The sequence below is a fragment of the Canis lupus genome, chromosome 10 (genome assembly GCF_048164855.1).
Source record: "Canis lupus baileyi chromosome 10, mCanLup2.hap1, whole genome shotgun sequence".
Taxonomy (NCBI): domain Eukaryota; kingdom Metazoa; phylum Chordata; class Mammalia; order Carnivora; family Canidae; genus Canis; species Canis lupus.
In genome coordinates, this window is record NC_132847.1 from 21729546 (window position 1) to 21754634 (window position 25089).

Below are 25089 nucleotides of genomic sequence, written 5' to 3' on the forward strand. Positions count from 1 at the left end.
CAAATAAGCACTTAGAAGAAGGTGCTGACACCCAGGTTCCTGTCCCCCAGACCATGTAGGGTCAGGTCAAAGCTTTCAACACTGTTGGCTGGCAAAGGAAATGCCAAAATAGTTCGAAGAAGAAGGCAAACAAAAATAGGGTTTCAGCCCCTAGACAGCTATAGTCTGGGTCTTCCAGAAGAGCCTTGATTTTAAGAGTCCCTCCACAGGGAGTCCTGGCATTCAGATCCCACTCATTACTGACCTACAACATGATGAGCCAAACAAGATGGAGCCAGGGTTGTGGCAGAGAAGCTAGTCCAAGTTTTATACTGCCTTCTCAGCTGCATGTGAGATAGGGTACAGAGGGTATAGCCCGGGAGCCAGCCAAGATGGCAACAGGGGCATAGATCCCATCTAGTCTTCTCAGCCCATTGGTCCAGAGTATGGAATTAGCCAATCAAGCAGAATGCTGTCCTCCATGGTGGCCATGAGAGTCCTAACACTGGCTCTGAGAGTGGCAGATGTGTTAACAACAACAGATATGCTCCATGAAGATATGAATCACAACAATGCCAACAGAAATGAACTTAGTGCAGTGAGAATCTCTACTGCTCTTGAAATGGTGCAAGTGGGAGATGTGGCAAAAGCTCCCTTCGATGTACTTGTTTATAGAACTACTTTAAAATTAAATTAAGTTTGTGGTGCCTGTGTGGCTCAGTCGATTAAGGACCCAATTCTCGATTTCGGCTCAGGTCACGATCTCAGGGTCATGAGATCAAGCCCCATGTCACGCTCTGTGCTTAGCACGGAGTCTGCTTGAGATTCTCTCTCCCTCTGCCTCTGCCCCTCTCCCTGCTTGTACACATACCTGCACAGTCTCTCTCAATAAATAAATATTTTAAAAGAAATGCCAAAAAGAAAGAAAAGAAAAGAAAAGAAAAGAAAAGGAAAGAAAGAAAGAAAGAAAGAAAGAAAGAAAGAAAGAAAGAAAGAAAGAAAGAAAGAAAGAAAGAAAGAAAGAAAGAAAGAAAAAAGAAAGAAAAGAAAGAAAAAGAAATGCCAGTGAAACTTCTCTGGAGGTGTCTCAGGTCAACACTTTACAACAGAACCCAGATGTTCCAATGTTCAGAAGGGAGCATGGCCAAAACTGATTTTTTTTTTTAAGATTTATTTATTCATGAGAGAGAGAGAGAGAGAGAGAGAGAGAGAGAGAGAGAGAGGCAGAGACACAGGCAGAAGGAGAAGCAGGCTCCATGCAGGGAGCCTGACATGGGACTCAATCCCGGGTCTCCAGGATCACACCCTGGGCCGAAGGCGGCGCTAAATCGCTGGGCCACAGGCGCTGCCCCCAAAACTGATTTGAACTCAATATATACCAGAGGATACATTATTAGGAGCTCTACCCAGCTGCCATGTCTTCACAATCACCTTTGAAATAAAGGCAGAAAGCCAGGGTTCCAAAGGGGCTACTTTGAAAAAAGCTCCTCACTCTCATCAGCCTCTTCAGACCTCACTTTTTCTACCAATGGATCACAGAACCCTTTATTTACCTCTAAGTGCGTATGAACCATAGGCATCAGAACTATGACCTTTGCAGATATTTATAACTCTCTTAGCAGTGTCTCTAAAACAACTCAGGATTTCAGCTTCCATAGTCAAGAGAGACAAATGGGTCTGCCATGCCCACCACTGAACCCTAGCTCCTAGTATGATACTCAGCACACAGAAGACAACCAATATCTGTTGAATGATAACTGATGGAATGACAGTAGGCATGCTTAATTCTGGCTTCCCCGTGTGAGGTCACTCCATATTCACAGCACTGTGCAGTCACATAGTTCACTGGGAAAGCTCCCCAACGCCTGGCTTGGGGCACCCTGGGAGACCATCTGCCCAGAAATGTTCCCACTTCCCAACTATAGGGGCCAGGCGTACCTGCAGCAGTTCTGCAGTCTTTACTGTCAGTCCTGTGATGTGCTGCATCCGAAGATTCACTCGAGCCACAACAGGGTCATCATCTTCCTCCAGCCACGAGCTAAGCCAAGAAAAGGAAAGTGGAGAAGGTAGCTTAGATGAGGTCTTACACTCTCCCCCTAGAGTCAGGGCCAGGACTACCAGGCAACACAGGTGTGTATTCTAAGTAGGGAAATACCAGCAAGTAGAACAAGCCAAGCCAAGCTCCCTTCAGTAGAAACTAGAAAGCCCTGTAGATAGGGTTTGAGCAGCCATCATCCCCCACCCCACCCCACCCCCACCATCACCTCTGCTAACCTTTTGGAAACTCTGTAGCTGGCAACAGTGAGGACGCCTGTCTTGGGATCACGGACAGTGGCTCGTGCAAGCTGGAAGGCAGGAAGAAAGGGCAGACTTATCTTTCTTTGCCTTGAGTGTTTTCCTAGAGAGACCGGGACCAGATCTGCCATTCAGACCAACTGGGAAAACAAGTTTTTCAGGCAGTGGCCCTAGACAAGGCACCATGATCCTGCAAGCCAGGGAAAAGCAATAGTCTGAGGCCTCCACATTCCTGTTCTGCTGTGAGACCCTGGCCATTGCCATGCTCAGTCACTGCCGAGCCCTGCTCCCACCCAGGTCTGTGCTGTCTGTAGAATTATGCCTATGGACTCTCCTTTGTCCATTCACCCATCTGCCTGGACAGATTGCCTTCTCACCAGGCATACATACCGCCCCTGCCTGAGCACCACCTTTGCTTGACCTGGTCCTTTTGAACCACAGCGACCTTCTCTGCCAAGAAACTATGATCCTGCTGCAGCACCTCCCACTGGGCTTCCACCGCTGTGAAGAGCAAAGAAGGGAGGCACACTTTCTACTCAGCAGCCTCACAAGATCAGATGGTAGAATCTAGAAAGGATCATACAGGCTGAAATATGTGACCTGCTGCCTGGAAGCCACTTATCTCACATGTATGCTAATGTATACACATCCACCAACACCCCTAACCTACCTCAGAGGCTCTGAATCTCCACAGACAGGTACAGTGATGCTCCCAGGAAGCACTTGATACTCAAAGCCATCTCTGCCATGATTCAGCTGTGTACTGTCCTAATGACCTCACATGGGTGGAACCAAAGACCCAGATACCCCCACCCCTACAGCACTTCCCCTTAATTTCCATAAATACTTAATGAGCACCTACTACGTGGCCGGTACTACACCGGGTGACCAAGACATGGGCCCTGTCCTCGTGCAATTCCGTCAAGTGGGGAAGGCAGAAAACTAGCTGCCCAACTGCAGCCCAACATGAAGAGAGCGGCAAATGGAGTCAGTTTAATGTCTGCAGGAGCTCAGTCTATACTATACTCAGGAATGGTCAGGGGGAGATCACCTAGCTGAAATACGTGCCGGGTAAGCAGGAGTTAGCCAAGTAGGGGAACATGACAGGAACAGGGAAGGAACAGCAATGCTGAGGCGCAGGGATGAAAGTGGGTGTGTGATACCATGACTGTGGATTAGATGTTAGAGGAAAGAGATGAGAATAGGCCAAAGAGGCAAGTGGGGACTGGGCCTGGAAGCAACTTTGTGGCAAATAACAAACAGAGAAGGCAGGTAAGGCACACTCACAATCAGAATGTGGACACCTCTGGGAAAGCTGAGTAACGTAGGGCAAAAGTGGTAACAAGGCAGCCAGCGAGGAGCTCAAGCAGAGATCAAGGCAAGAGTTGATGGTAGAAGGGATGGAGAGGTGTGGCTGGATCAGAAGATTGGCCAGGAGATCCCGTAACCAGGATGCTGCGCTACTGCAGCAATTTCTGGCAACCCAACAGTGTGCCGAGGGCAGAGGGCTTCCCCAAGCTCCTGTGTACGATTCCTCCTGATGACAAGTGCGGCTGCAGCCAAACCCCCTCCAAATATCGGAGTCTCAACACTGGCTTGACATCCACAAGGAGGCTGTGGGGAAGCTGTGTTCTGCTCCCAGAGACAGGCAGAGCTATTCTGAAAGCAGGCCAAGGACCTAAAAAAGCAGCTGCCAGGCATTCCCTGCAGACTAAGGTAAGCTCATGGGCCCTACCTCAAAGCCAGAATAGCATGTGTCCCTCACAGGCTCCAGAAAGGAGAGGTCAGCTTGTAGTGGCTCATGTCATGGCTTCAATTCAAAGACAAGTTCTCCCAACACTCTCCCCACACTGCCCCTGCCACACACATATGCACACACAAACCCCACATGAATACACACACAGAAATGTTTCAGTGCCTTGGCCTGAGGGACAAGTGAGGAATCTCTCAAAAGGTCCTGGCATAACAATCTCTCTCGCCTGACAACCAGGGAAACAGTTTTCTTCCTTGGAGGACTTTGCAGCTGACCCAGGGAGTGGAAAGGGTGGGTCTGGGTCCCCATTCTCCACACACTTTGGCTAGACCATCCCTCAGCAACCTCAATGATTGATTCTGGGCACTAGATGTCCTTGTACCTCAAGCCAAGGTCACTTCAGGATGAGGTGCAGAGGCCAGGATAGGAACCTATTTTCCATCTCCCCACGAGTGTAGGACCTCTTGCTACTACAAGTCTATTAGAAGCAGAGTAATAGGGGATCCAGCTAAATCTCCCCCTCCCCCCCCCTGCCGCCCTGTAATCACCAGAGATAGGAAAAGGGTGTGCACATGGCAGGAACTGGTTCTCTTTAAATGACGTCAAATGTGAACAAATCTTCCATGAACCAGAAATACAAAAATAATTTTATAGCCTGATGACGTACGTACAAAACAAACAGCCAACTGCATACTTAGCAGTGAAATAACAGAGGAATCCCCAGGAAATTCAGAAACAAGACCAGGATGCCAACAGTTAACAATGCTCAAGGAGTTCTGAGCAGTTCAACAAGATGATAAAAACAATGGAACTATAATGATTAGGAAGGAGAAAACAAAATTTTCCTTATTTGTAGCTGATGATCATGTCTGAACAACCCAAGAGAATCAGCTAAAAATCAAAAGAGGAAAAGTGAGTTGAACAAGTGGCAGCAATCTTCACAGATCTGTTTGCTTGTGGGTAAAATGAAGACAGTGACACAACACAGTGTGCTTAACAGATATGATACTTAATATATGTTAAGCACTTAGAATAGGGCCTGTCACACCTAAGAATTCAGGAACACAGGGGCAGCAGGGTGGCTCAGTCGGTTAAGCATCCAACTCTTGATTTCAGCTCAGGTCATGATCTCAGGGTTGTGAGAAGGAGCCCTGAGAAGGCTCCGCGCTCAGCGGGAGTTTGAGATTCTTTCCCTCTAACCTCCCCCCACCACATTCAATCACATGTGCTCTCAAAAAAATTAATTCAAAAAAAAAAAAACCTCAATAAACATTAGCTGTGGGGGATCCCTAGGTGGCTCAGTGGTTTAGCGCTGCCTTTGGCCCAGGGTGTGATCCTGGAGTCCCTGGATCGAGTCCCACGTCAGGCTCCCTGCATGGAACCTGCTCCTCCCTCTGCCTGTGTCTCTGCCTTTCTCTCTCTCTCTGTGTCTCTCATGAATAAATAAATAAAATTAAAAAAAAAAAACATTAGCTGTGACTATAAAATATATTTTATAATTAATACTTCAATATATAATAGTAAACTAATACAACACAACCAGTAAAAATATGGTAATTAAAAAAACAACAAAAAACATACCTAGGAATAAACTTAACAAGAAATGTACTAGGCATTTATGAAAAAGTTTACAAGATATAAATAAATGGAGAGACCTAGAATGCTTGTGAATGAGAAGACTGCATACTGTTCTTCCTCCAAGTCAATCACTTCTTCACAGTACTAACTGGGACCTCCATATGACCCAGGCTGGCAGCATCTATGGCAGTTCCCCCAAAACTCACTCACACACCAGTCCCCACCAGGTGAGCTGACACTTCCTGCTGTGGACAGGCCCTGCTCCCAAGGAGTCCTTCTGTCATAGCACTTGGCTGTCCACATTGGTTTCTTCAGTTTTCCTTGCCACTGGACCATGAACCCAGAAAGTCATACTGAGTCTGCAGTACCAGAGCACCTAGACAGCAGACTTGTGCTAGGTATCAGCAAAGGCCAGAAGAGTAAGCAAACAAACCACCCTATGATACACCCCATGATACAAGGGATTAGGCACCCAGGAAGGAACTGCAGAGATACCTACTTTGGGTTTCGCGATCTCCTTGATCCTCTCGATTTCCTCATCAGACATGACATCATAATACCTGACGATATGCGGGCTGTCCCACTCATCCTCCTCTTTGAAGGGGGCGATGAGCAGCTGTGGTGTCCTGTTGCCATGGTGGTACCTACAGAAAAGCCTCTTCTGCCTCCGGGGAGTCTAGGGAGCATACACAGCAATAGGCTCTGAGCATAGTGAGTCCTAATCCTGGGTCCCAGGCTGGCTGGCTGGCTGGCTGGCTGCAGGTATAGGTCTCACACCCCATGTCCAGCAGCTGTCCCTCCTGCCCCACCACAGATAGAAACAAAAGCCTTTCAGCTTGAATGAGAGAAATGATACCCTATAAATCATGTCATGTTTTCTCTCTTGCAAGGTCCTGTGGCACAGGATAATCCCTGATCCTTCTCACAGAGATATGAGTAAGTCAGAAGGGCTGAGGCATGAGAGAGGCCATTCTAGGTAGAGAAGCCACTGGGAGGAATGTAGATATGCAGGGACAAGGCCCAGAAATCATCTCATACCTGAGCCTCCTGAGGAAGCACTAGGATCCCAGGACTTTCAAAACTCAGTGACACCAGAGACTAAGACTAAGCCGTTAGGTCTGCGTCTTAACCAGAGACCACAGTTTCCCATGGGGCACATCCACACCCATGGTTTTCCTCACAGCAGGAGTTGATCAGAAGGTAGGCATGTTGGGGTAGGGAGAGGAACTCAGAAATAACTTAGAGGATCTGAACTCTGCCTGGGACATCAGGGGAGCAATATCCCATCCTACACCTCAGAAAACACCCACCCATCAGTCTCACCAGACACTACAAAGAACTGGAGAAACATCCTCCCCAAATCTGTCCATCCAGAGCCAAAGTCTAGGTCCATATGTGGGACCTGGCCATGTGTCTCACCAGTTTGACACCCTCCCCACGACAGAGGCTCTCATAAACATCCCTCTCAGGCAGGTAGTCCACAGGCCTCTCATAGATGCTTTCCTGCGTGGCCAGTCCAGCTTCTGTCTGATTTAATAACATTTTTTCTCTTTCTTCCTCCAGCAACCGTTCAAAGTACCGCAGATTCCCTCCAGCTCGTTCATGGCTTGGGTCTTAGAAAGAGCAGAGAACAAGAAGGGAAAGGAAACCACAAACATCTGTTAGGTCATTTAAAGACATTACTCTGTAAGTGGTTTTCTCTCCCAGCAGCTCATTTGCACACAGCATTTTGCTTTCCACGGCACCTAACCAGGGCTCACCGGTCAGAGCAGAAAAGCCAATATGGGTCTCCCCACTCTGTCAGAGATGGGAAGGGAACAACAGAGGGGGTTGCTTAGCCAGCCGCACAGGGGGCTCTCCTCTCAGACCTCCCTGGAGGGCCCAAGGGCACAGGTTGAGAAAAGCACCCAGACTCCTGCCGCCTCCTCCACACTTGGCTGTGAGTCAGTTCATCCATCCCCGAGAGTACATCCATTACTGGTGACCACATCATATGCTGGCCACAATGAGAAGGCAGGCTGAAATTCTGGCAAAAAGAACAGCCACGTGACAATGCCATAGCTTCATTGTGTGGGCCTCCCAACACAAAGGAGCAAGCTTGGCAGGATTACTGTGCCACTCCATAGATGAGGAAACCAAGGCTCAAAGATATTAATAGATTTAGGTTAAGGTTATACTGAACAGGAAGCTAGGCGTCCTGACTCCCAGGACATGGCTCTTACTAACATGATAGCATCTACAAAGCTCTCTTCCCATATCAGTCTTGCAGGACACTTTTATGGTAGCTGGCATCATATCAGACTCAAGTCCTGTGAAAAGCAACAGCAAAAGAAAGTCTTTGCTAATCTGTGAAATTCCAGATTATGACAATCCCATATATTAGTAAGAGGTGGATAGGACAGATAGGTTTTAAAGACACAGTGCTGGGCAGTCTGGGCGGCTCGGCGGTTTAGCGCCACCTGCAGCCCAGGGCACGATCCTGGAGACCTGGGATCGAGTCCCACGTCAGGCTCCCTGCATGAAGCCTGCTTCTCCTTCTGCCTCTCTCTCTCTCTCTCTGTCTCTCATTAATAAATAAAATCTTTAAAAAAAATTGAATAAAGACACAGTGCTTTTAATCTACTTCAGTCCAACACCACAAGACACTTAAAATACTAATGCTATAGCAAGTTCCCAGGAAGACCTCAGACCTCTAAGGGGTCAGGCCATGGTCACTGCAGTCATTCTGTAGCACAACTTGCCTTCTGAGCTCCTTCTGACAATGTGAAGGCTCACCCTGCAGAGCGGCAGATGCACTGCAGCACTGGATTCCTATTTTAAAAGGGAGTGTGCAGAGCCACAGGTCAGAGTGTATCCATAAGCAACTGGGCAAGGGTTAAGGCCAGAAATGAGGCAAATAAAGAGCTAACTGGCAGCTAGAATGGGCCTGAAAGCAGTAAGGCATTAGTCACTGGCCAGGCTCCAACCCAGGAGAGGGGCCAAGTTGTGGCTGATAGAATGACCAGTTCTCTGTCCAGCCCCGCATTGGCTCTGACCTTCCCCTAGAACTTCCTTACCAAGAGAGAGCAGGCGGCGGGTAAGCTCCAGGGCACGGTGCAGGTCACCCAACTGGAAGACAGCATAGCTCAGGTAGTCTAGCACCTGGGCCTTGGATGTGGTGGCCTCCTCTCCAGCATCGAGCTGCTTCAGTACCTGCTCCATCCACAAGACTGTGTGGTAATAGTCACCTTCATTATAGGCTGAGCGGCCCATCCCAAAGCAGTCATCCACACTCAGCACGGCCTGGTACTTGGTTCCTGCAGCAGGAGAAGCAAACAGTCAGGCTCTAAAGAGCCTCTGGGCTAGGGAGAATGATTCCCACACTGAGGAAGCCTGGGTCATGGGGAGGGGGGCATGATCCCAGCAGAGTCAGGGCTTTACACCATGCACTTCAAAGTGAGCACAACCAGGCTGGGCCTGCCTTGGACTGGGGTTTGCAGCCAACGTCCTGGCCACAGACTCCCCTTCTCCCATGTTGTGAAGAAGCCCAAGAAATAGTAGTATACAAGAGAATATGAAGGTCCTGTGAGCCACAGAGGAGATGTCTGCTGGGCAGCTGGCCATATGAGTCTGGAAGGTAGAAAAATCAGTTGAATATAAAAAACAGAACTGGGACGCCTGGGTGGCTCAGCGGTGAAACATCTGCCTTTGGCTCAGGGTGTGATCCTGGAGTCCCAGGATCGAGTCCCACATCGGGCTCCCTGCATGGAGCCTGCTTCTCCCTCTGCCTATGTCTCTGCCACCCTCTCTTTGTGTTTCTCATGAATAAATAAATAAAATCTTAAAAAAAAAAAAAAAAAAAAAAAACAGAACTTAAGTGGCAGCTAAAGGCATGGATGAGTACAAGCAGTTCCAGCAAGAGTGTGAGGAAACAGTAGAGAAAGTGGCTAAAGCCAGAACCTTACAGACCACCTAGAGAGATAGGACAAAGAGTAACAATGAGAAGGACCTAAGAGGTAGCACAAACAGAGCAAGAATGGTGGGACAGATGCCAAGAGAGGTCAGAGCCAAGACTGCAGTGCCAGCTTTGACCACTAGGTGGCGGGGACATTGCTGAGCATCAATTCTGCAGGTCCTGTGACCGACCACAAGTTATTTGCCATGAGCTCAACACTGGAAAGTGACCTTGAAGATAGTCTTAAGTCAAGAAGGATGAAATATAATATGCTACCTATAGGAAAAATGTAGGATTTAGGGTAGGGGTAAGATGAGAGGGACCATGAGTGTATTCCTCAGGGAACGATGAAAAAGCAGGCCCCTTGCGGAGGTAGAATTCATAGGCCTCAGGATTCTGACTTGGGCTGCCAATGGATGGAAGTACTTTTGCTCAGGCAAGGGGGGAGTAGACATTTCAAAAGGCAATGGAGGATTTCAGTTTGGAACATGTGACCTTTGAGGAGCCCAGAGAACACCCAAGTAGAGATGCCCCACAGGCATTTGCCCTCACTGGTTGGAAGCTTTGGCGATAAGCCTTGAGAGGTAACACAGATGTGGATGTCATCCATATACATGTGATGGAAATGGCTGGGCTCACCTGGAGAAGGTGCTTAGGGAAAATTCTATGTAAGGGAATCCTGGGGATTAACTCCCTTCCACCCCTCCCTGCCTCTCCAGGACATGCAAGGGTCTGTTAACTGAACATACAAGGTCAATGCTTAAGTGTGTCTCCCTCATCCTAACAATCACTCTACAGCTACAAGGTGAACACACCCTGCAGGTGCCCTGAGGGGCCTTCTCTCACTGGCTCCATGACCTGGCTTGATCAAACATGACTGAGGCAGAAGTATAAACTCTTTCCCTTCCCACTGGCTCACCATACTCCTCAGCACTAGAACTCCAGGCCTTGACAAGCTGACAGACAATGCCTCTTTCTCCCACACTTTGTGATTCCTGGTTTGTGCCTCCTCCGGGGTCCCCATGGGCAAGTAGCATCCAAAGTCTAATAGGGTCTAACTGAACCACTGGGTTTAGTGGCCTCTAACAGTCCCCCAAACCCAATATATCTTCTTGTAAGCATACTGAGGCAATGAGGAGAAAGGGGCCTGTTTAAAAAATAAATAAAAATAAATTTAAAAAAGATAGTAGAAAGCCAAAAAGAGAAGCAATAGAGATCAGTGCCCCAGAATTCAAAGGAGAGAGAACATCAGGAAGACCGGAACAATGAAGGTGCCAAATACTACTGAAAAATTAAAGAACATTATCCCTGAAACTCATCCACTGGCTTAGCAGCTGAGTGGCCACTGGTGACTTGGCAGAGGCAGGATCATTGGAAAGTGGGCAAAGAGGCCAGACTCTGCGTGTTCAGGAGGACTCGGGAAGCAAGGAAGTGAAGAGCATGTGGATGACTATCCAGCAGCCTAGCCAGGTTAGGCTAAGCAAGAGATCATTGAACAGCAGAGACTCAAAGGGCCTTGGATCCTGAGGGAGGGGTTTGTAAGATGAATAAGAACCCAGGGTGTGTGTGAGCTCAGGGGGAAGAGCCAAGTGGGGTAGGCCAAGAATGAAATGGGTATAGGCTTATAACTGAGGACACACAGGACACAGGGCTAAATCCAGAGATCAGCCTTTGTCAAAAAGAAGTCAGAGGGTGTGGGGACAGAAGCAGGTCTAGAAGCAGATCTAAGTGGTGCTCTGGGGGCAGAGGCCAGGACGTCCTGAACAGCAGCCTTGGGCTTCTCTTAGAAGAGAAAGGAGAAGGTGTGAGAGGAAGAGGAAGGAGCTGAGGGGAGATGGCTGTCATGGGGCGGTAGGGGGTGGGGGAAGACGGACCTGGCACCAACTGGAAACCCAAAAGAGCATCACTGCCAACAGTGATGGTGTGCCTGAGGGTAGAGACCACAAGATGGCAGTGGCTCCAGCCCTATCCAGACGCCATAGGAGACACACATGCATGGATGGGCAAAGCCTGAGGTGGTTAAGGTACCTGGAAGTTGCCCTTTGGAAATTGTGTCTGGATCCAGCTTGTATGTGTCCTGAAGTCTCATCAGGGCCTTGGCGGCTCCCATTTCGTCCTCGTCCGTGGGGAAGAACTGCCGCTGCACAGAGAGGTTGGCAATAAAACCTTCCAAATGAGAGTGAGAACAGGAAGTTACCCTTGATCCAAGGGCACAATTCCACCTGGGATCAGAAAGGTATCCACGGGACAGTTTCTCCCTGCCCCTTCCCTCAAAGGCTGTTTCCCCTTCCTCCAAGAAGCCCTCCCTGATGACTCCAGTCCATGGAGATCTCTTTCTTCCTCCTCACTGTACGGAATGCCTGTACTACTCATTTGGAATTGAACAAAGATGGCCCCACAAACTGGTTAGCAGGTCTGAGAGTCTTGGCTCCAAAGTGCTCAGTCAGATCTGGAGGAGATAGAAGGGACAGAGGACAGAAATGGTAATTGAAAAGGACTCAGGGAAGATCTGTTGATCACTTAATGGAAAATGAATCACATGGAAAACCTTGATCCAGGATCATTGCAGGGGGCAGAGGGCCAGAAAAAACAGACCATCCGGCCCACATTCCAGGTCAAGAAGCCCAAGTGACAGAGGTGATTAACTCAGGGAACCTAGCTAGACACTCATTATTGACCACTGGCACTTATCATCCAGAAAGGTAATGATGACAGTCTCAGAGGGGATCTGGTGCTGTCTCCACCACCCAAATTAAGGACTAGGGGACCATCTGGCCAGAACAAGCACTGAGGTGGGCTGCTCAAGCCTAGCATGGTACCGTGAGAGATCACACTAGCTCTTGTTCTTGCTCTCAAGAGGACTCCTACTACTCAAATCTGCAATGAATTCAAAAGGCATGAGCTCTCTGAATGTAGTGCTCAAGACCATAGCCTGGAACCTAGGCTAGTCCCTGACCAAAGAAATATCCAAGGAGGCTGTTCGAGGACTCCAAGCCCTGGCTCTGAAGCAAGACATGCACTCTTATAATCTCAGGACTCCAGGTGGAGGCCAGGCCCTCTCAAACTGATTCAGGGGTTTTAATTCTGACTGTGAACTAAGAATTGGGAGGGGAATGCCATGGCCCCTTCTTTCCTGGCCTCTTCCTCAGGGCAGCAGCACCCACAGCCACCTACTCTCAGGACCTCAGGCTCAAACACCCACTTCAAACCATGCCAAACCCAGGCACCAAGAAGCTGTAATCCTGCTTTTCTCCTGGCTGCACAGTCAGGGATTCTAAAGAGTCTGGAATTCAGGAAAAAGAAAACATGCCCCCAGAAAAAGCCACACCGTCAGCAAGTCCCCCTTCATCTCAAGTCGGAGGTAAAAACAACCTATTGCTCTCTGGGCCAGTCCTGTCTGCCTTCTGTTAATTATAAGGTTTTCTAAAAGAACCAGATGTTGATGGGGGCTGAGGGGGCGGGGGGAGGGGGGGGAGCTGGTGGTGGAAAGCAAGACCAGGGAGCGGAAGGTCATCCCGGAAGGCAGGCTTATTCTACTGCAGTGCAATGCCTGCCCGCAGAACAGCCAGTTCTGAGCTACAGCCCCAGGCTGGAAGACAGGGGGCTGGGAAAGGCAGCCATGGCTTCTGGAGGCGGTGAGCTCACTGGGCACAGTTCCAGCCTGGCTGAACTCACCAATCCCTCCCCAGAGGCCACCCTGCCCCCAGCCAAGCCCAGCCCAGTCTGGCCACATGGGCTGAACTGCCTCAGCCAGAGACAACTAGTCTGAAGTTAATCAGAACTCCCAACTCGGGGAGAAGAGTCACTGAGTTCAGGAGACTGAGCCCCAGGCTGGAGTCAGGAGGGCCCGCAAACATGCCTGCCTGACCATCTCCTGCTGAGAGGAAAATGTTAGAGCATAGAAAAATACCAGCATAGTCAAAGACATTAAGCACAGTTAAACTTTGAAAAATTTCATACTCTGACTTCCAAATACCACTTCTAGGGATTTAAACTAAGAAAAATAATCAAAGGCAAGGCATAAAGATGTATATGCACAATTGCTGATAATTTAGAAACCCCACATCCACTAACTTGACAAGTTTTTTTTGGTTTTTTTTTTAAATTTTTTTTTAAATTTATTTATGATAGTCACACAGAAAGAGAGAGAGAGGCAGAGACATAGGCAGAGGGAGAAGCAGGCTCCATGCACCGGGAGCCCGACGTGGGATTCGATCCCGAGTCTCCAGGATCGCGCCCTGGGCCAAAGGCAGGCGCTAAACTGCTGCGCCACCCAGGGATCCCCTTGACCAGTTTTATACTATATCTGCATGACTTTACCGTACAGCCATTAAAGTCATGTCGTATAACATTTAATGGACATATAAAGAAGCTGAAAATTTCAGGAAAACACTGTATGCTTATGGCACAAATCTGCCTACAGATAGGTTTTCTCTAAAAGTTATGAATGGGAATGGATTTAGATGAGACCCATAATCCCTGGCTTACAATGGCCCCATCACCCAGCCTGACTCACTTTTTGTTAATTCATTTGGTCCCTCAAAGCAAGTGAGTCTGCATTTCCTGCAAAATATGAATGGGTCCATTTCTTCTTTTAATGTAAATTCAAGTGTAGGAAGACTGGAATTTTAATAGTGCTGATCACTAGACAACTGGTTAAGAATTCTAATTTTCAAGGTGCCTGGGTAACTCAGTTGGTTAAGCATCTGCCTTAAGCTCAGGTCATGATCCCAGGGTCCTGGCATTGGGCCCTATATCAGACTCCCTGCTCAGCAAGGAGTCTGCTTCTCCTCTTCTCCCTCTGCCCTTCTCACCTGCTCATGCTCTCTCTAAAATAAATAAAATCTTAAAAAAAAAAAAGAATTCTAGTTTTCTTACATTATTTTGTTTTCTAACTTTTCTACAAGAACACATTAGTAAAGCATTATTTAGAGAAGTATTTAAGGGTGCCTGGGTGGCTCAGTCAGGAGAGTCTGCCTTGGGCTCAGATCCTGATCCCTGATCCCATACTGGGCTCCCTGCTCTGCAGAGTTGGGGGGGCTACTTCTCTCTCTCTCCTGCCCGAAGTTCCCCTTGCTTGTGTGCGTGTTCTCTCTCTGTCAAATGAATAAAATCTTTTTAAAATAAATAAATGAATATTTTTTAAAAAGGAAATGAAAACACTAGGAAAAGGCCAGAACTGATTATTCTCACATATTAAAAACAAAGACAGCCTAATGCTGTCCCTACAGAGAAGGGAGATGGCTACAGGAGTGGCAGTGTGCATATTCCCACACTCCCCGTGCCCACCAACACCCCACACCCAGGACAAACTCAGACACACACTCCCCAGACACAGGCACAGGGACATTCTGGCTCCCAAGCACCTGCTCACCAGTCCTCACCTGCAGCCGAGTTCTGCAGGACCAGATCCTCCAGTGCAGGCCAGTCTGTGTTGAGCCGCTTCACAAGTTTATAGGCATTCACGGGGTGAGCCAGGTAACCTTCAGGGTCAGCAGCTGACTTGCTGGTCAAGGCTTCCATCTTGTTGGCCCAGCTGTGGAAACAGAGGAAAAGGAAGACTAACACGCCCCCCCACACATATACCAGTCTTGACCAGTAATTTTGCTGGTGAGATTCAGGACTCTTTTCAGTGGAGAGGCAATAAAAAATGAACACGCAACTCCTCACTGACACTTGCAGTTCCTTAATCTAGAGAAGAGGTGAGAATCCCAATGTACATAAAAAGGCTTTTAAATAGGGAAACTAAGGTGTCCTCAGCCCATGCCTTGAGCCATTCTGGGGGACTGGCATGAAGTAACCTCCACAGCAACCCCTCACTGCTCTCTAAAGGGCTTCCTCTTATGGGCACCCTGGATGGGTTCGGGGGTGAGGGTGGGGGACTTAGGACATCGGATACCTCTTAATCTTAGAGAGTTTGGCTTCCTCCACAAGGATGTACCCCTTCAGAGACTGCACCAGGTCCTTCTCTGCATAAATTAGGTCAGTCATGTGCCCTGTAGGGAAAGAAAAAAGGGCAGTAAGAAGTGGATGAGGGACGTCCATCCCCCTTCCTTGAGGCACAACAGCACAAGTCCTCTGGGCCACTGGCATATCACTTCTCTTGGGACCTTGAGGATTTGGCAGTTTAAGGGGACCTAGGCACTCCCACGGTCCTGGACCCCAGCTTCAATAAGACAGAGATGAAGGCTTCAAGGGGATGGTGAGATGAGTGCACTAGGAGTACCTGAAGGAAGAAGCCCTAATTCTCATTCACCTACTGGCACCCAGGTGGGTCATGGCACCAAGGCATGGACATCATAAGGGCTTCTTTGCTCAGAACCACTCTCTGGCCCTGAACAGAGATGGTCAGAGAGGCCAGGAAGCCCAGGAGCAACCTGCACTTCTCAGGGAGGAGACCCAGTTGAGACAGGTGGCTCCCAAGAAGGACATTCAGGTCATCGGGGCCTCAGAAGGGGAAACAGCAGCTCTGTGAGCCCCACTTTCCCCAGAACTGGTCAAAACCAGTGGATGAGCCATTCCACCTTGAGTGAGAACAGGCTTCAGGTGGTGACATTCCCTGGCACTTGAGCCAAGGATTGCTCAGGTAGATGACAGTCCTGTTGGCACATACCAATAGAAGTGAAGAATTCAGCCTGCACACAGCTCAGGACACCAAACCAGGCCACCAGCAATGTGGACACCCAGCGTTTCATGGTCACAGAGAGTAGTGTCCGCAAGGCATTCAGTGACAGCCACTGGATCAACGGGTGAAAAAAGCAACTTAGGTGAGGAGATACATACACAGGTACACACAGACACATACGGCCAAACATGCCAAAACTCTGACTAGGACACAGAAACTAAGAATATCCTGCATCAGCAGTGCAAAGAGGCCAGGGTGTGCAACCAGTGATGTGCTCAATTCCGGCCCAGTGGGAGAGCTCGCACCCTCCAGATTCCCAGTAACTGCCAGCAACCATGGAAAGGCTGAATGGTGTGGGAGACTGTCACCTCTGATTCCAAGAGTCAGTCCAAGACTGCCCCACCCCTTCTCATTTCCCAGACTGCCTGTCTTATTTCTGTCTTTCTTTCCAACACACATGTCAGGATGGGGCCAGGTGCTGGAGACCTACAGGTAACATGTAACTCGTGCCTACAAGAAGTCTGAAAGTGTAGGAGAGACAATGACAGAAAGAGAACTTGACACAATAGGCTCCAGGGAACCCACACCCCAAATGAGGTATATGGCAGATGGTTGGCCAGAAGGGGAATAAAACTGCCCCCGGCCAGTCTGCACCTGGCCACAGCAAAGGCAGGCTGGGGAGCAGGCACCCTGGGCAGACACTGCTCTTCCTGTCTGCCACCACAGCAGACACCATCCTCACTGGCAAGGCACCATTCAAAAATATTTACTGAAGATCCACACAGGCTACTCACTGAGCTAGGCACCTGGGATTCAAAAATGAATTGGCCACACAAAGCCAAAACCCTGGGACAGGCTGGCCTGTCGACAGGGATGCAAGACCAGTTTCTGTCTTCTTGTCAGCCTAGAAATAGCCAGACTCAGCCGTGAAGGCAGCAGGCACGACTTGGGGCAAGCCCCACTGGCAGCAGACCTAAGTACGTAACGGAAGCTTTGGACATGGTCTCCCAGCTCAGCCACGCAGCCCAGAGCATGCTGGGGCCCCAGCTCAGCCATGTGGCCTACCAAGCACCTCAGCCTAAGCTCTCCCAGTCCCTTCTCTTCCTGTTCTACTTCAGTCAAGCCCCACCAGAAATATATGAAGAGAAAACAAGGAAAACAAACAAACAAAAAAAATGCAAATGCTTCTCCCCAAAATGTAAGCCTAACCTGACAAAATTTCAAATCTGAGGTAATGCCAGTTCATCAGGGTTTCACCTACTATGGGTGATCATACAGTCAGGTCTACGACTCCTTGCCTCTGAAGAAATTTCAATCCACTGTGGTTCCATGTTAGGCTCAGAAAAGCCCAACCACAAGGCCCAACCCCAAACAGATTCCTCTATCAGAAAGAGGAGAGAATAAGCGAATGGCCACATTTGTTCATATCCCTGCCAAATGCCTGCAAAGCCATCAGCATGCCCATCACTGCCCTAGCTGTTGGGGGCCAAGATACACAAAGCAAGATCTTTTGGGCCTGAACCTGCTACAGGGCACAGAGTATCAGGCTAAGGGATGGATTATGGAGTTAGGGCAGCAGAGGAAAGCAAGTCACCAAGAGAAGGTGAGCAGACCATCAGCCCTGAGGTGGAGCATAGGTCCTCCTTGTCCCAGCCACAGGTCTGCTCCCAGGCCTTACAACCTCTGCATCTCCAGTCCAGGATTCCTGAAGGCCTCTCTTCTTGCTTACATAAGCCCCTTCTATAGGAAGTAGTGCTGTTCCTCATACCTCAAGAGGTTTAACTAACTCAGGAAAGCATCTTCTATATGTGAAAAGAAGGAAGAGTAAAATCCAGGGGCAAGGGGTATCTGTGGAAACTGAGGGGCCAGCCAACTGCCTGTCAGGCTGGGATGGTGGGAGAACAGGGCCCAGGCAAGAGACCAGACCAGACACGGTTGGAAGAAGGGGAGACCAGCGCTTCTCCCCTGTTGTGTCACCAGGTTCAGTGGTATACCTCTTCAGAGATCAGGTAACAGATTCAAGGCAGGGAGATGCCTCTCTGTTCCTTTCAAATCCTCCTGGTGATACTGACCATGGTTCAGGCCTTATAGCATTCAAGAAAAAGCAGCCAGGTTCCTTCATTACATGAATACCAGCTGTCATTTCTCTGGAATGCACTATCTGGCTTAGACTAAGCCCATCCACGAATACCAGCCCCGGAGGCAGAGCCCCAAAGAATCACAGATGGGGTTCTGGGAAATGGCTTGTCAAGAGCCTGCAAAGTCCTGCTCTGCTGGGAGGAGGGGAAGACAACTCACTGGTCAGAGAGCTAGGTACCCCCAAGCAGCCCTTAGGATGCCACCTCAGGCAGGGATGCCCTAGAGTCCCAACATTTCTCCTGATCCTGACCCTGAACACTAAAGACTTTGTATAAAAAGTTACTTAATCAAAGACAGGTTGGGAAGAGGCAGCATTCAAGAAGGACTGTGCCACAGTGTGGGAAAGGCCAAGCACCTACTTGCCTTCCCCCAATCCAAACTCATACCTGTACCCAGAGCTTACTTAGAACAGAGCAGGTGGGAATGTGTGTGCATACCCAGCACCCCCACTAAGTGTCCAGTGCTGCCTTTAAAAGCCCTTCCAGGACCCCTCAGAAATCCTTCTGGATTTCCAGAATAGGCCAGGAAATGGGCAACATCAAATCTCCTTTTATGAAAAACAAAACACAAAGTGGCACCAACCCTGAGGAGAAAAACCAATACTTTTATCTGCGATGCATCCCAGGTTTAGAACAATGTCTGGCCCATTATCATGTACCCAACAAACAATGCTTCACCACAGACTTGTTCAAGTTAGAAACAACAACAGAAGATTTTACATTTTTTCCACTCAATGGATTGTTATGGATTGTTAAGAATGGATGCTGTATGCATATTAAGTCCCAAGTTTGGACCCCAACAGAGAGGTCCAACAGAGAGGTCCTCCAAAGCCCACCAACACCCCAATGACAGTGATTCAGTCACCAAGTGACCAGCACGGTTTCTAAGCACAGACAAATTCCAAGACATACAATCAGAGCCCCAACAAGCCTGCTCTTTGGAAAGGACATTTACAATCTGGCCAAATGGCCATAAAAAGTTTCCAGCTGCAAAACAGCAGCGTCCTTAGCTTCTCCCCTTACCTCATCAGGCACCGATCCCTGCCAAACTCCCAGCTGCAACCCAAACGCAACAGCTTGACTTTTAACAATGTATTTAACAGCCTAGAGACAGAACATGGGTTTGCTGAGTACAAGCAGGTCTTGCCTGGCACTCATCAAGAAGTTGCCTGCCTTCTGTGAAGGAGCAAAAGCTCTCTAAAAAGGGCGCCCCCCTGTGGCCCTGCCTCCAAGTGGTGTAGCCAACTCTGGAATGATAGCCCAGAGGACCTGTGCGTTGTGGAGAGGCTCTGGAGGCCCCAGAACTTAGGCACGTGGATGTCCATTCAGGCTTAGAAGCTGACCCTCTGGAGAGAATGGGAGCTACCCCTCCTCACCTGATGTCAGGCCTCAGTCATCACCCTGGTGTGAGCCACCACCAATTCCCCCCTACAGCCATCCTGGCCCCTGCCTGCATTGCTCTCTCCTCTCATTCAGCAGCCCTCCCCGCCCCTCCTGCCAGCTCTGCTCTACAAAGCTGCCAGCATGGCTTACTGCAGCTGCTCGTTTGGTCTCTCTCTCCACTGCCCCTGCAATAAAGTCTAAACTCCTTAGCCCCCAAAGGCCTTCTTGACTCTGTATGACATGGCCCTCCAGCCCTCTCTAGCTCTATCTCATGAGTCTACATTTCCTAGCTTCAAATGCTTACCTTCCCTGGAAAATATTCTTAACTGAGGACTTTCTTCACAGAAACCTAGATGTTCATCTGCATCCATCCTTATACTTCTCCATCAGGTACAGGAACACATTGATTTGTACTTCCCACTTGGGTACCATCAAAACCACAAAGTCTCCTGCTTCAGTGGCCAGGCAAAATCAACATGTAAAGACCAAACTGGACTTTCACTCAGGGTCTTGGCAGAGGTTTGGCAATCTAAGTGAGAGTAACTCATTAGAAGGGACTACACATGAGGACAAAATCCACAAAGCCATCTACAGAATGCCTCCCATGTACTACTTCACAGTCTCTTGGCCTCACCAAGAGGCTGGTCTTCTGGGCCCTGGGTTTCTTGCTGGGCCTCAGATTCAGTGGAAGCATGTGGGCAAGCCCCATATCTCTGGCTCCTCCTGCTACTTTCAGACTCTACAGAAGTACCACACTGGCCTTCCCTGTGGCTACTGGAGGACCCTGCTAGTGCAACCAAGGAGCAAGAGGGAGCTAGCTCCGAGGAGGCAACTTTGACCAATGAAGACAGAAGACAGGAGGAGGCCGGCAGATAAATTCCTTCACCAGGCCTCCACTGCTGAACTGTTCTGTGGCATGGAATTTCTGCAGAGCTCACCCAGAGATAACCCACATGGCTAAACAACTACTACATCTCTGGGCAAACTGACCAACTTGCTAAAGCACTACCTTGTGCTTCCCATCCTTCTTTCAGGTTTCTTTTCCCTTACCCTTGCTGTACTCCACCCTCCAATAAAGCATTAAGCACTGCCCCAGGTTCTGCTTTTTTGGCAACTAAGCTAACCACTATTTATATTTCCAAAAATCTTTCAATTCTAGCATCTAATCCTCACCAAAACCTTGTAAACTAGATAATCATCTCCATTTCAGATATAAAAACTAGATAAATAAGGCTGAGCAAGAGTTTCCTGCATACCTGACATGCTACCACAAATCAGTGTCAGAGCTGAGACTCAAACCCAAAACACACTTTGCACGAGGTATCGCAAACATTCAATCCTACTCAGTAACATCTACTGTCTTACAGCAGCAGGGTCTCCCAAAACGACGAGCAGGCCTGCCCAGGTCAAGGACTTTATCATGGTTCACAAATCAGCTCCATAACATACCAGGCTGGATCCCCACCAAAAAGTCAACAGCAACATGGAGCCTCGAGTTCGGGTGAGAGCAGTCACTCCAGCCTCAGACATCACAGCACTCAGAAATGACCAATCAGCCCAGCTCAGGGCAAGGTAGTCCTGTCTAGTCAGGTGTCAGACAATCCCAACTTCAATCTCAGCTCTACCATCACTTCCTAGCTTTGTGACTTTACACAAGTTCCAGATCTCTCTGAGCCTGTTTCCCATCTATATAATGGTGATAACATTAGGACCTATACCTCACAGTGAGGACTGAATGAGATGACAATTATCAGTGTGCAGCCTACCATCAAGCACACTTATACCACATATCAGCACCAAGGGTACTAGAGTTACACCAGTAGACCTTAAGTGGCCAGCTGCCTGGCTAATCCCTGGAAATGAATACAGTCCAGTCTAGGGGACAGTGAAGATGAAAACAAGGCAGATATTGGGCAATCTCCACATCCCACAAGGACCAAAAGAAATGAAATATTACTTTAGGAGAGAGCAGAGTCAGGTATAATGCAGCACATTGATCATCAGGAAAATAACTCTGGAAGAGGTCAATCACTGGCTCTATAGATCATCAAGGAAAGAAAGTTCTCCAGTAAAAGGCAGGGGATTGGACTAATACTCTAGGATCTCTTGTATTTCTATGCCTCTGACGTATTGGTTCCAAGTTCCTACAAGTACCAGGCCTCAGCTCAGGATCTCAGCCACACCCTGGTCCTCAGAAGTGCCAGGTACAAAGCAAACTATACTCCAGCAAGCACTTCCTAAAAGGGCTAAAGCAGGTACTGGACTGTGAACAAGCTCAGACAGATCCAATCTGAGCTGGAGAATTCACTACCCAAATACTTAATCCTCTGGCTGGCAATGACACCATTTGAACAAAAACTCTCTTCTAAGGCTTCAAGAAGTCTAGTCCAGATTTTTCATTTCCCTCCACCCCTTCTGAGAATAAAAACTATATCCTTCATTCCATATCCCCAGCAAAAACCCCAGAGACCACAGGCGCCACTAGCCCTCTCCCTCTAAGACAGGCTGATGTCCCACTCTGGGACACTTCGAAAGTCCAAACTGCCAGATTCAAGCAATCGAAGTTTAACTCTCGCTCTAGCATTCTGTCTAGGCTTGCACGTGCCTGCATCACAGCATTTCCTGCCAATCACCATCTGCATAAAATTAAACTCTTGACAGATCCCAAGAGCCAGGGACACACCCACCAACCCAATGTACTATCAGCCAGCGTGGCCACAAATCAGCCAAGGTCTTGCATCCAGCCTCAGAACCTCCCATGGATGTGGGAGGGCAGAGTAAAAGTGAGGCTCTGTCAGGAAATGAGTAGATCCCAGATTCCCTCATCCTAGTCATTCCTCAGGGCTGCACCCACACAGTCTCTCCTTCTGATGAATATTCACTCTCTGAGCTCTTCCTCTGCCACATGGCCAGCTGCCAACTTGAAGCAGCAATCTCAGGCAGATTATGAGCTACCCACCAGCAAGGATAGCGTCAATACCACCTCCTTCTCCTCTCCCTCCTAATTCTACCCCTAGGCACGCTCCAAGTAGAAGCCAGGCACAGGGTAGGTACTCAAGGAATGAAGAGAGATCAGCTGTGTACGAGTTATAGCAGTGGCTAAGTAAGCATTCTCCCAGGCACCCCATTTCAGAAACTCCTACTGGGTAAAAGGGTCTATCACAAGTCACAGGCAATGCCTAGTTGTCATCATGTCTGTCTACTGAGCTCTTGGAGAATGAGGGTGGCCCAATAAGACATCATCTCTGGGATGAGGCCGCCAGCCAACTCACTCCATCCTTGCTACGTGGCCTCCTTGGCTGGGGATGCACAGTGGACATACTTGGCCATCTGAGAATACGAAAAAAAAACCTAGAAGAAAAAAGGATTCAAAGCACGCTCCTGTGAGTATGTTGAAATGAACAGAAGAAGCTGGGCTCTGAGTCCCAGAATCACAATGAGAGGCTGCACCCTGGACACTTCAGGGGCAGTTTAAACATCAGCCAAAGGAAATCGTGGCTCATTGAACAGAGGAGTAAATCATGGAACCTGTTGTTCCATATGTGTTTTTGCAGCAGCAGCTTGCAAAAACATTCTACAAATTCTTAGGTGGACAGCGGATTTTGGCAAAATCTGGGACAGGTGAGAATGCTCTCAGCTACAAAATGATGTCCCCCAACCCTTGCTCTCAGAACCAGCATCTCCTGCAAGAAGGCTAAGGCTCTCAGGCTTCAAAGGGTTTATAGTAAGAAGCACAAGCTTGGGGCACCTGGGTGGTTCAGCGGTTGAGTATCTGCCTTTGACTCAGGTCGTGATCCTGGGATGTCCTGGGATGGAGTCCTACATCAGCTCCCTGTGGGGGAGCCTCCTTCTCCTTCTATGTCTCTGCCTCTCTCTGTGTGTTCTCATGAATAAATAAATAAAATCTTGAAGAAGAGGAGGAGGAGGAGGCCGCGGTGGCAGTACAAGCTTTAACTGGCACTCTCCAGCAGAAACACCAGTCTCAGTCTTGGGAGGCACACTAATGTGCTACACCATCTTAAAGATGTCACATTAGAATACAAGGCCAGAGGCCCAACTGTCCCGAAGTAGGAAGTGCCCTGATCTGTGCACCTGCTGAGCAGCACTCACATGCACAGCACAGTACTAGGCACTGCCTAGTACTCACTTGAAACTGTAGCGCATAGGGTCCACCTGGCAGCTACCCCCTTAAATGTCCCTTCCTCAACGCCTTACCTCTACTGGAGTGCCCCGGTCTGCTCCCACTCACACACACCGTTGCTCTGTCCAGGTTACCCTTCTTTAGCCTTCCTCTGACCATTCCACCTCCTCCAGGAAGCCCTCTGGCCTGAAGCATCCTGTCCTCTACCAAAGAGCCACAGCCTGGTACTCCCTCCCAGCACAGCACTCACCACACTGTTCTGGATCTGGACTTTCCCAGTCTTCAATCCGTCCGCCCCGCTGGGCTAGCAACTCCTCGCTGCGCGACACACAGAAGGCGTCGTTATTTGAATTCGTTAACTTGTTACCACAGGTCAGCCCAGCTGCTAAGGAAAAACAACGCACGTTGGAAAGGGACGTCTAGAGGGGCGGAAAAAAGTTTCTCAACCAACAGCCCGTTTCCTGGGCACCAAGGCGCACCCCGCGGGGCCAGGGGCTCCGGCCCTCGGGGGAGCAAGGCGGCCCGCGCTCACGCCCAGCGGCCCCGGGGTCCGGCCGACGGCCCCGCCTCCGCCGCCAACCTCTGGCCGCCCTCGGGGCCCGGCCGCCCGTCGCGTTCCCGGGGAGCCTGCCGAGCCCGGGCGGCCGAGTGCCCCGCCCCGCCCCGCCCGGCCCGGCCCGGCCGCCGAGGGACCGGCAGGAAGGGCGCCGCTGACCTCACCGCCCCGAGCTCGGGGAGGGCCCGCAGGCGGCGGGGCAGGAACCCAGGCGGGAGGAGAACCAGGGCGGCGGGCGGCGGGCTGCGGGCGGCGGGCTGCGGGCTCCGGGCTGCGGGCTCCGGGCTGCGGCCGCACTGAACGCCCCCGGCCCCCAGCTCCCCGCCGCCCCGCCAGCGCCCGAGCTCAGCCGGGGCCCCGGGCCGCGCGGGCGGGGCGCTCACCTGGACACGCGCGGCTCCCGGCGGCTCCAGAACCTCCCGCGGCGGCCCGGCCCGCTCGGCGCCTCCTCCCCCGCGGCTCCGCCTCCCGCCGCGGCCCGGCCCCGCCCGCTTGAGCCGTCGCCACGTCCCCACCTCCCGCCCCCCCAGCACGCCGGGCGGCCCCTGCCCCGGCTCCGCGCCCTGGCAGCCTCGGCCGGGGTCGTCCCCGCCAGCCGCCCGGTGGGGGGGGGGGGGGGCAAGGGGGGCGGACAGCCGCGCGCGTCGGGGTCGGGTCCGGGGCCGGGGCCGGGAGCAGGCTGCGGGCCGGCGGGAGCCGCTCCCCGC

At 50.0% G+C, this 25089-nt stretch overlaps 1 protein-coding gene across 9 annotated transcripts in view; it reads right to left on the reverse strand.

Annotated features, from left to right (window-relative positions):
* P4HA2 (prolyl 4-hydroxylase subunit alpha 2) overlaps positions 1 to 24880 on the reverse strand; it is a 33343-nt gene extending 8463 nt beyond the window's left edge. For 2 of the 9 annotated variants that reach the window (XM_072840942.1, XM_072840945.1), the window contains exons 1-12: positions 24766 to 24880; positions 24077 to 24211; positions 19990 to 20214; positions 16153 to 16276; positions 15439 to 15535; positions 14924 to 15075; positions 11568 to 11705; positions 8662 to 8901; positions 7025 to 7218; positions 6105 to 6281; positions 2254 to 2324; positions 1918 to 2017 (exon numbers count right to left, since the gene is read on the reverse strand). In XM_072840942.1, the coding sequence (XP_072697043.1) occupies positions 1918 to 2017; positions 2254 to 2324; positions 6105 to 6281; positions 7025 to 7218; positions 8662 to 8901; positions 11568 to 11705; positions 14924 to 15075; positions 15439 to 15535; positions 16153 to 16234 (1251 nt within the window). In that variant the 5' untranslated portion in view covers positions 16235 to 16276; positions 19990 to 20214; positions 24077 to 24211; positions 24766 to 24880. Of the gene's footprint in view, positions 1 to 1917; positions 2018 to 2253; positions 2325 to 6104; positions 6282 to 7024; positions 7219 to 8661; positions 8902 to 11567; positions 11706 to 14923; positions 15076 to 15438; positions 15536 to 16152; positions 16277 to 19989; positions 20215 to 24076; positions 24212 to 24541; positions 24669 to 24765 lie in introns of those variants that run through there. The other 7 variants (XM_072840938.1, XM_072840943.1, XM_072840939.1 and 4 more) reach the window with 5 other exon arrangements.
* Positions 24881 to 25089: the final 209 nt, after the last annotated feature.